Source organism: Panthera onca, chromosome A2 (genome assembly GCF_046562875.1).
Source record: "Panthera onca isolate mPanOnc1 chromosome A2, mPanOnc1 haplotype 2, whole genome shotgun sequence".
Lineage (NCBI taxonomy): Eukaryota > Metazoa > Chordata > Mammalia > Carnivora > Felidae > Panthera > Panthera onca.
Genome location: NC_138340.1, coordinates 14,932,422 through 14,943,610, shown reverse-complemented (window position 1 = coordinate 14,943,610; position 11,189 = coordinate 14,932,422). Strand labels below are relative to the sequence as shown.

The 11,189-nt window shown below is 42.5% G+C and overlaps 1 protein-coding gene across 6 annotated transcripts in view; it reads right to left on the bottom strand.

Annotated features, from left to right (window-relative positions):
- Nucleotides 1-921: 921 nt before the first annotated feature.
- Nucleotides 922-11,189, bottom strand: part of KIF15 (kinesin family member 15) — a 77,516-nt gene continuing 67,248 nt past the window's right edge. For 2 of the 6 annotated variants that reach the window (XM_060630775.3, XM_081792601.1), the window contains 6 exons: nucleotides 10,170-10,279; nucleotides 7,125-7,197; nucleotides 6,619-6,656; nucleotides 2,190-2,355; nucleotides 1,837-1,968; nucleotides 922-1,504 (listed from right to left, as the gene is read on the bottom strand). In XM_060630775.3, the coding sequence (XP_060486758.2) occupies nucleotides 1,442-1,504; nucleotides 1,837-1,968; nucleotides 2,190-2,355; nucleotides 6,619-6,656; nucleotides 7,125-7,197; nucleotides 10,170-10,279 (582 nt within the window). In that variant the 3' untranslated portion in view covers nucleotides 922-1,441. The other 4 variants (XR_009609600.3, XM_060630776.3, XM_060630778.3 and 1 more) reach the window with 4 other exon arrangements.

The window sequence follows — 11,189 nt, the reverse complement described above, 5'->3', positions numbered from 1 at the left end:
GTTTTTCCTTGGCTTTATTGAGGTATCATCTACAAACCATAAAATGAAACCATTTTGAATATAGTTTAATTTTTAGTAAACTTACAGAGCTATGCAATCATCACAACAAACCAAATCATTTCCCCCCTATCAAAAAGTTTCCTCCTGCCCATACGGTCACCCGCTCCCATCCCCAGCCAACAGCAACTGTGGGTTTGCCTTCTATCTCTATAATGTTGCCTTTTCTGGACCTTTCCCATAAATGGAATCATATAGTATACGATCTTTTGGGTTTGTCTTCACTTTTTGAGGTTCTTTATGTTGTGGCATTTGTCAGTTTGCCTCTTTTTTATTGCTGAGTATCGTGTTCTATGTAACAAATGCTCAGTATCATTAGTCATTAGGAGAACGTTTACATGATGAGCCACTGCACCCCACCGGGATGGCTACGGTAAGAAACCTGACCAGAACAAGGGCTGAAGACATGGAGAAACTGAACGCCCTGCTGGTGGGAACATAGATGGTGCAACCAAATAGCACATCTGGAAAAGTAAACTGGCGTCTTAAAAAGCTAAACACAAACTTAGCGGCAATTCCACTCCTAGGTGTCTACTCAACAAATAGGAAACATAAGTCACCACCCAGACTTCTATACAAATATTTATAGCCACATTATTCAGGGTAGCCCCAAACTGCCAACGGCTCAGATGTTCATCAAATGGTGAGTAAATACAATGTGGCCTATCCTTTCAATGAGATATTCACAACAAAAAGGAATGAAGTGCTAACACACAGAAGTTCCTGGGGGACAGCAGGCTTTATTTGCTGTGTTCACTGACAACCAGTGCCAGGCGGAAGACGGACGCTCATTAAGTACAAGTTGAACGAACAAGCCTCTAATTCAGCTTTCCTAAGTGAACAATGTAAATCACTTTACGAAACTGTGTTTAAGGGATTTTATTACATTTTGAAAACTGGCCATATTTACAGTCATAAAAAAAATGCTCATGAGAATAAAGTAGGAATACAAAATAACCTATATTAAACAAGTTTGCCTTTCATACATGCTACGCGAACATGAACCTCATGGCAAGTCCTGAAACCACCACATATTGTTAGAGCTTCTGCTACAGGCCTCCGAGGAGAGTATCATAGCACCTAAGGAAGAAATGACCTGGCCAACACCCACCGCAAACCTTAGCTACAGGTTTTTATTTTAAAAAGGCAAAAGGTTTTCCCAGTATTTACAGTCGATTTAAAGCTCTGAAGTGGTGTGGTAACTTCTAAGCCCACTGCCACAGGGTGTGTGTGGATGCAGAACTTGAATGTCAGCCCTGCTGCCCCACGCACAGGAATCATGCTCCTTAATTCGGCTCTGTTAAATGCACAAGTGTAGGTCTTACTTTTGCAAGAAGAAAGAAAGCCTCCCAAGAGGTGATGCCTACGTAGTTGACCGAGATTCTTACGATTCATTTCTTTTCTTTTCTTTTAAAAATACATTTTCAGCACGCAACTTTTCAGTCTCCTAGGGAACACATTTTTTAAAAAAGGAAAAGAAGAAAAAAATTCAGGCTCTAAGGCTTACAGGAAGATATTCTTTGCATTCATTAAGTTTATATGTCAAATTAAGATGACAGTTTTCAATTCGTAAACTACTAAATGTTAAACAAGAAGCTGATGTGTAAGAGTATGATAACGGATTGAATGATGCTTGGAAATGACAATGAATGATTTTTCCTTTTTTTTAATTCTAAGTTCCCCCCCAAAAAACAGTTAAGTGATTCAATGATTAAACTTTAATTACACACTCATTCTAAAACCTGACTGAGTTTCTTTAGAATAATTTCCAGAGCTTACCTCGGCGAGCCTGACATTCTCCTTCTTCAGCCGCACCACGTACTGAATCTTCTGATGGAGGTTCTGGTGACCTACCAACTTTCCATTTTCCTCAGCAAGACTCTCCACCTGCTTCCTTAACATTTCCATCTCCTGCAGGCAGATCAATCCAGGGAGGGGAAAATGAACCGCTCTTAATTTTTCTCTTACAACAACATTATTTCATGCCTTCCAAGAGCACAGGGCGTTAGAGGGCCCGGGTTCCCGGCTTTCTGACCAGACATCTCCACGTGTGCTAGAGTAGCTCTGAACCACAGGACGCGTGATCCTACACGTGTCCTAACTATATGCAAAAAACCAACACACAAATGCACCTGGAATATTCTCTCCTTTTCTTCATACAACTCTTCCAGCTTTGATCTCAGTTGTTCCTTTTCTTGGAATGCTTTGGATTCCAAAGTTCTGGTCCGGTCAACTTCCTCAGCCATTCTAAGGCAGTCCATTTCTTTGTTCTGAAGGGCACTCTGGACTTCCTCTAGGCTGTAGCAACAAATATCACTTTGTGGTATTCCAAAGGAACATAATTACAACAGTATTCAAATTAGACATTTTTCACCCAAGTCCAGAATTTTGATTTGAAAGTGTCACAAATTATTCAGCCCTCCCCTACTGACAGCCTAGGGAGATAGCGAGGGCTGCAGATAGGCTTTGTTGTTGTTACTTTACCAAAGACTTTCATTTTGGAAAACTCCTCAAACTATTTCTTAAATAATGAAAATTTAAAAGGTAAACTTTTGGATTCAGCCCATCTGGAGCAAATGTAATTTAAGTATTATGACGGTCTGCATCGTTTATTCAAGGCTCCATATATTAATCATTTTTTTTAATGTTTATGCATTTTTGAGAGACAGAGCACGAGCAGCGAAGGGGCAGAGAGACAGGGAGACACAGAATCTGAGCTGTCAGCACAGAGCCCAACACAGGGCTCGAACTCACAAAGTGGAGATCATGACCGAGCTGAAGTCGGACGCTTAACTGACTGAGCCACCTAGGCGCCCCTATCTTAATTATTTCTGATTCCAAAAACTGGTTCTCAGACCATGGGACCTTAGTCATTTCTTCAAGGATGTGCTATTTAGAATTTATACACTTTTGAAAAGGAACATGAGGAACAAAGTTATCATGGAGTTCTATAGAATTTCACTGTTTTAATAAAATTGTGCGAATCCTAGAGGCTTCCCAAAAGAAACAAAGACTTCTTATTGTATTTTTATGCATCTGGAATAGAAGGAGTATTTAATGACATACTACTCAGGATTTAATATACCACTTAAGGCCAACTAATTTCAGGAGCAGTGTTTTCAGACTACACTCCATGAAACCTCAGAAGAATAGCAGGGGGCGGAGGGCACGGACCTTCCCCCAGTTCACTTGGAGCTGTTCTCCATTTGTCTTGTGTATTTTGCTCCAGTTTGATGAAAAGGTTCTGAGGCATGGCAGACCCTGCTGCTTACCCAAGGGCCATTCCCTTACTTCCTTGCTTATAAGAACTCACTTTAGGGCGCCTGGGTGGCTCAGTCGGTTAAGCGGCCGACTTCGGCTCAGGTCATGATCTCACGGTCCGTGAGTTTGAGCACGTCGGGCTCTGTGCTGACAGCTCGGAGCCTGGAGCCTGTTTCAGATTCTGTGTCTCCCTCTCTGACCCTCCCCCATTCACGCTCTGTCTCTCTCTGTCTCAAAAATAAATAAACATTAAAAAAAAAAAAAAAGAACTCACTTTATGTGGGGAAAAAGGGAAAAAAAAAAAGGAGAAGCACACCCAGTTCCCAAGGGTTGGTAAAAAAAAGTAACTGGTCTAAACTAAGCATGGATCTCTCCACCCCACTGCCAGGTACTGGTTTCCTCAGCTTGCTGGAAGTGTTAATTCTGTCCACGAAGCACAGGCTGATTCTTGGGAGCTACTAGGAGCTTTTCCCCAACAAAAGAAAGCCCTTTTGAACCCACCTCACCATAAGCCGGGATCCTCTTGTTTATGACATCTGGGGCTATGGCAGCCATCTCGTGGCAAAGAGGCCACAAGCAAGGGTGCCAAAAGCAAAAGAATGGTAAGGGTATGGGTCCCTGATGGCATTATTGAGTCAATGCACCTCCAGACTGCTTGTGGTATGAAATTAAACATCTCGTGCCTACACCACTGTTAGCTGGGAATTGGTTTCCTTATAGCTTTTTAAAGGAGCCTCACATACACAAATAGATAATAACATTATGGTAAAAATCACTGCTGTGGGTTGGGACCGATAAAACTGGGTGTGCCATTTTCTAGTGCATGCTTCTCTCGCACACAGTATCTTCTAGAGACAATGTATCACTCGAGACTCTTGGTTGGTCACTAGATTATGAAATAAATCATGTGCCAACTTACACAGCTTTTATTCTTTTTGCTAGAAGGTCTAGAATGGACATTATTTCTAAAATAGCCACAATTCTACACACTATACAGCTGGATTCTCATAGATCCTGTAAGTGATCAGTATTTCTATCCTAGCTCTACAACAGTCTGGGAGCCAGTCCCTGAACCATATGTATGATCCAAGTATGAAATGAGCTCTGTTCCACATCTACACTCTTTGATGCTATAAAACAGATGACTGGGTAACAAATCTTTCACAAGATAGGTAGTTTTTGTCAGCTGATCACTAAAAAGAATTTTTGATGACAGATTATGTAATCTTTGATGTACTAACTTGGAGCTCAAATAATTAATTGTATGACAGGATTCTAACAAAATGTCTTCTGTTGTCATTTACTTACTATGTGAATAAGATTTATCAGCACATGTAGTTGTAAAAACAGAAAGTAGGAATAGAATTGATACTGAATATGGTCTCATTCCAGAATTAAGTATAACAGAAAAATGAGCTAATTGAAGCAAGAGCACTAAAATGAAATGCACTGGGATATGCATTTCCAGTGAAATTTTACCAGGTATACTAATTATTTATAAAAACTTATAATAAATTTAGGACACTGTGAGTAATAATTGTAATGAATACTCAATCCGGAAAAAACACTAGAGCCATATGAATAAAAAACACTTACAAATTATTTCCCACTTATATAAATATTTTTGTTGCCAAGGGTACAAAAAATTTTCTAAACAATATGTTAAATTAGGATATAATTCTGTGTAGGTATGGAACGGAAACTCAGTCTGAAAGGAAAAGGAACAATGTACAATTTTAAGTTGGGGGGGCGGGGATTTATTCCCGTGTTGCTAAATGGATAGAAAGTAGCAAGTCAGTTGGATACTTTTAAAAGAACACCACCAGAGCTTTAATTCTACGGCCAGTTCAAGGTGAGACTTTTGATAGGACAATGGCTGGAACAAAAATGGAGACATGTCAGAAGTGGGATTCGAGCCCACACCTCCGTGTGGAGACCAGAAGCGCTGACCAGGAGAAGCAGGAGCTTGAGGCTGGTGCCTTAGACCACTTGGCCATCCTGATGCCAAGATCTTTATTCCTAAATGGCACTATTTTCAGTATGAGGGAACTTCCATCCTTTCAATGAAAAATTTCAATGATTTCAATGAAATCAACTCAAAAATGTGCAAGAGGGTATATGGTGTTCCAAAAATCTCTTAAGAGGTATATATAACCAGTGAAGATGTTTGAGGACCTCTGTTCCACATGAATATCTATTCAGGGTACACTACCTTTCTAATGTTTTACCATTTTATTTAACACCAACCAGTATACTTATTTTGAACTTGACAGAAAATACAGTATATCTTGTTCATCAAAAAAATGAAGCAATTTATGGGGCCCCTGGGTGGCTCAGTCGGTTGAGCGTCCGACTCAGCTCAGGTCATGATCTTGTAGTTTGTGAGTTCAAGCCCCACATCAGGCTCACTGCTGTCAGCCTGTCAGCGCAGAGTCCGCTTTGGATCCTCTGTCCCCCTCTCTCTGCCCCTCCCTCACTTGCACTCTCCCCCCACAAAATAAATAAATAAGAAAAAAAAAAAGAATGAGGCGGTTTATAAGATTACATAAATATGAAAACTGTATGAATAAACTAAAAATCCTGTTTACAGAACATATGTAAAGAGACCCAAAGTCTAGACAAGAAGAAATCAGGAGTATGATCTGTGGGTCTCAGGGGACCTCAAGGTTTTATTTTTTAATTTAAAAAAAAATTTTTTTTAATGTTTATTCATTTTCGAGAGCAAGCAAGCGAGAGAGAGTAGGGGAGGGGCAGAGAGAGAGGGAGACACAGAATCCAAAGCAGGCTCCAGGCTCTGAGCTGTCAGCACAGAGCCCAACGTGGGGCTCAAACCCACGAACCACGAGATCATGACCTGAAGTCGGACATTTATTTATTTAAAAAAAAAAAATTTTTTTTTAATGTTTATTTATTTTTGAGACAGAGAGAGCATGAACGGGGGAGGGTCAGAGAGGGAGACACAGAATCGGAAGCAGGCTCCAGGCTCTGAGCCATCAGCCCAGAGCCCGACGCGGGGCTCGAACTCACGGACCGCGAGATCGTGACCTGAGCTGAAGTCGGACGTCCAACCGACTGAGCCACCCAGGCGCCCCGACATTTACTTCTTTAAGAATTTGTTTGGAATGGCTTCACGTGAGGAGCCCCATGAGCAAGTGGTGTTTAGGAAAACACCTGCTGTGTCGTGTCCACATACTACAGAAGGCAAGCAGTCACCTACCTTGTGGATACAGGAAGTATTTCCTCCCTGAGAGAAGAAAGAGAAGACCAACAAGAACTTCAATTATGAAAGAGTGCACTTACTCTGCTTTCATTTTCAGCATCTCTTCAAGTAATTTATTCTGTAATAAGATAAAAAAAAAAGATGGCTTAAGTTTTTACTGTTGCTAAGAAAAAGACTGAAAGTAAGCAGTTCATCTCCCTCACGATAATGAAATTAAACCAACATCTTTTTCTAATATCCCAACTGTGCACCCATAAAGGGAGTACATGTCTCTAAGACTTCATGAACTGTGCCCTGGGAGGCCTCACAAAGATGCCCCAAACTTCCTTCTATTCTAAATGCAAAACCGTGTGCAGACAACCGAGCAGCAGACTAACCGTGGAAACACATGAAGACAAATTCGCTCTCGATTATCAGTGAGGTCTAAAAACTGATGGTAAGTATCAATCTTAACAGTGGGAATACAGAAAAAACAAGTTTCAAAAGTAAAAAGGGTTTCTAAAAAACATATAACCACAAATGCTAAGTATAAAAGCATTTCTTGGACAAGAAAAACTATTATGTAAAAAAAAAAAAAAAATTGTACCTTAGCAAGTCTTTCTTTGATCATTTCTTCTTGTTCATTCTTCAGTTGTTGATGACCTGGATTATTCTGTTGGCTGCATAGATGAGAAAGGGAGGAAGGGGACACACTGTTAAGCATATTTGAGTAGCAATTTCATATCTATTGTATGCAGCAATAGCTTTTCTGCAACGAAAAGCTAACTCTGGTGATTGGGCCAAGTTAGCACAGTTCACAAATGTGACTGATATATGGGGATGAAATAAGGCACCTCCCATGAATTCAGGATGCCCCTCATAAAAAATGAGGTGCACAGAGCTAGGGAATCTAATCAAGGCTTGGCTGAAAGTCAAATAGAAATTTAGCCAAGAATGGTATCTTATGAAGCTCAAATGTGAGCAAAAGGGGCTGAGAGATGGGTGGTCCAGAAGTCTGGTGATCAGCTGGGAGGGGGCATCTCTGGGTATGGGGAGGGTACCTTGGGCCAGCCTGGCACATTGGAGCCCCAACACTCCACTTGCTTGGATTTCATGGTCAGCTGGCAATTTTCTGATGACACTCTGGCATCCCATGTATGCTGACACCAGGAAGGGGATTCCCTGAGCACCAGACATAAATCTCTTGACGGAAAAGGAATGCTCCTCTATATAAAGAAAATTACATTCTGGACGATGTATCAGTATCATGTGAATTTGATTAATGTGAGTTCATTCCCTGTAAGCTTGACCAGGGCAGGATCCTAAATTGAGTGTCTGTGGGCAGCTCCTAGACCAGGGGGACATCCCCCAAGGAGAAGCTGCCTGAATGCCACAGGCTCCTCTAGAAATATTTCTCACTGATGAGGAAAAGATCGTTTCTTGAAAGAAAGCAGAAGCTCCAGTAGTTTCTTTCATTTAATGAATCTGGCAGCCTAGACAGAAATGGTAATGAGACCTCAGTGAGGAAAACGCCCGGAATCATTAGGGAAGTGTTTTCTATGCTCTACTCTAAAAGTGGGTAAACTTTTTCCCGTCCAGGGCCAGACAAAATGTTCTAGGCTTTGGGAGCTGTGAGGTCTCTGACACAACTATTCCACGTGGCTGCTGTAAATGCAAAAGGAGCCACAGCAGTATTGAAATGAAACAGCGTGACTATGATCCAATAAAACTGTCTTTACCAAACGCGCTGTGGGCTGGATCCGACCCCAGAGTCAGTTTTCTCCCATTCTAATCTTTCAGGAAGGAGGTTATGTATGGCTCCTCATAAGGGACATGTGGCTATGAGATAAAGTTTGTTTTTTTTTTATTTTTTTTTAACATGTATTTATTTGAGAGAGAGAGACAGAGCATGAGCATGTGAGGGGCAGAAATAGGAGGAGACACGGAATCTGAAGCAGGCTCCAGGCTCTGAGCTGTTAGCACAGAGCCCGACGTGGGGCTCGAACTCACAAACTGCGAGATCGTGACCTGAGCCGAAGTTGGACACTTAACTGACTGAGCCACCCAGGCGCCCCGAAATAAAGTCTTTTTTACCTGTGATTTTATAAATGGGCTAGGAACATTCTATCTTCCATGCTCAAACTAGCTCTTGATAAAAGACAATGTACCAAGTACAATGTTCTTCTTTATTGGGGGCGGGGGGAGGGGTTGGTGGGGAGCATGTGGCCAGGCTGCGGACTACCTGCATTGGAATCACCTGGAAAGGGAAGTGAAATCCCCGGGAGGGGCGCTACTAAAATGAGCATGTCCGATGCTCACTGAAACCTGAAGCATTTAGGAAAGGACTGTCAGCACAGCCACCACTACCGTCTTCCAGTATCTGTTGTCTTCGTTAGGTTTCGGACAGAGCATCTCAGGCCCACTTCCGGGCAGGGAAGGGGAACTGCAGGAGGGGAGAGTGTCTGCCCGAGACCTGCTGGCAGCAGCAGGAACAGCAGGCACCCCTAATCTGGGAAGCTGAATTCAGTAAGGGCCTTCATCCCAAATGGAGACCTCTCTCTGCTTCACTTCCACTTGCTATACGATTTTCCTGGTCACCCTCATCTCTAAGCCCTCACTCAGAAAAGTTCACAGAAAGGCAGGATCATAATTCCGCCTTGTATACCTAATATCTGTCATTTATTGACTGACTCCCTTCTGCCAACCACTGTAACCAGCACTTTATACATGTTATTTTTGGTGTTTAAAACACCTTGTGAGAGAGCTATCATTTTCCTCATTTTATGGCTAAGGAAACTAAGTCACTAGAAGTCAAAAACTGTGCCCAAAGTCACAGGACTTTCAAGTGTCAGCGATAGGACAAAGCCTAGCTGCCTGGGACATACTGCCCTGTCACTAGCAAATACAACTAGAAAGCGCCTTGGCTAAAGGCAAACCACCTGCACAGAGATACCCAAACCCAAGGGAATGCTCCTCAGTAAAGCTCCTTCCTGCGCAGGAGCATTCCCTGGACCATGAGTCACGAAGCCAAAGAAACTGGTAGGAGGGGCGCCTGGGTGGCGCAGTCGGTTAAGCGTCCGACTTCAGCCAGGTCACGATCTCGCGGTCCGTGAGTTCGAGCCCCGCGTCAGGCTCTGGGCTGATGGCTCGGAGCCTGGAGCCTGTTTCCGATTCTGTGTCTCCCTCTCTCTCTGCCCCTCCCCGGTTCATGCTCTGTCTCTCTCTGTCCCAAAAAAAAATAAATAAATAAATAAAAAGTTGAGGAAAAAAAAAAAAAAAAAAGAAACTGGTAGGAAATCCTCCCTTTTTCTGCTGGCCCTCTTGAACCTTCTCTGTTGCTTCCGCACCCCAACCCCCTTTTCTTAAAATAGAAGTAGACAGTTTGGTTCAAATTTTTCACAGGTTTCAAATTCATTTCAATAGCTCTACAACAATGCGAAGGTTAACAGAGTAGGTGATACCATGAAGGCCTATTCTCCCACTCAAAAAAGGGACCCCCTCATCAGACCTGACTCCAAAGCAACTGACAGAGCACCCCCTGGACTGGGGGTGAACGCTGTGCATGCCGTGAAACCAATTTCAACCGCTTTTACCCAACTGTACACGGGCAGGCCAAGATTTAGCCCACAGAGTTCTGGTGGCTCTTTCTCACCTCTTGTGTTTTTCCCTTTCAAGATCATCCAGCTGACTTTGCAGCAGCCAGTTCCTTTCTCTTAGCTGCTCAGCTTCCAGGCGGAGGTTTTCCATTTCACACAACTGCTCCTAAGAAGACAGCAAATCATGTCTTTTTAGAAGACACATTGTAGTAGGTGTTATTTTGCTCCCCAAGCCCACAAATGAGACACATATTCATCTTTTTAGCCCCTTCCTATGCACGGAACACTGCACTGGGTGTCGCTGGATAACAAGTAGACCACGACAAGCTTTTGGGGATTTTCACACCCACAGGGTGTTAAACATAGTCTCTTATCAATAGCACACAATTCATTAAAATGCCTTTATGAAAAATGACGGCCAAAAGTCCATACTTTGATAAACGTTCTATTTGATTCTATTTAATAAATTCTAATTAAAAACAAAACTGATAGAGGGAATAGAGTCAGTAATACTGTAAAAACGTTGTATAGTGACAGGTGGTAACTACACTTGCGGTGAGCACAGCATAATGGATGGAACAATGCTGTACACAGTGTGCAACTGATGTGCCACAGCCATCGCTCAAAATCCTCAAGTGAGCTCTAATTTGAAAATCATGGGCATAACCATCCAGAAGAAATAAATGCTTGTCTGCAAGGGGTGTCCTTTTCCATTTACTTCTTGTCCATTGTCTGATTTCTTTTAAGCTGACCCAATTTCCTCTGAGTACTAAAATCATGCCAATCTGGGTAACAGCCACATTCCTCAGCAGATTGAGAGCTGCCCTAATTAAAAAGGCAAGGAGTGATCCCCTCCACGAGGAACAAAGCTTGAGAGACTATCTTTGTATACTTCACATCACTTGGTTACAGGAAGCTAATTCTGTTCCTGAACAAAACCTCGCTCCAGAGCCAAGGCCTCACAGCCTAAATGCGATCTTCTGTGAAGCATCCTATCTACTCCACCCACACCCGTCCACACCTCCACACCACACACCTCCCTCTCCTCGATACTCCTCGAAACACACTCTCCCTGT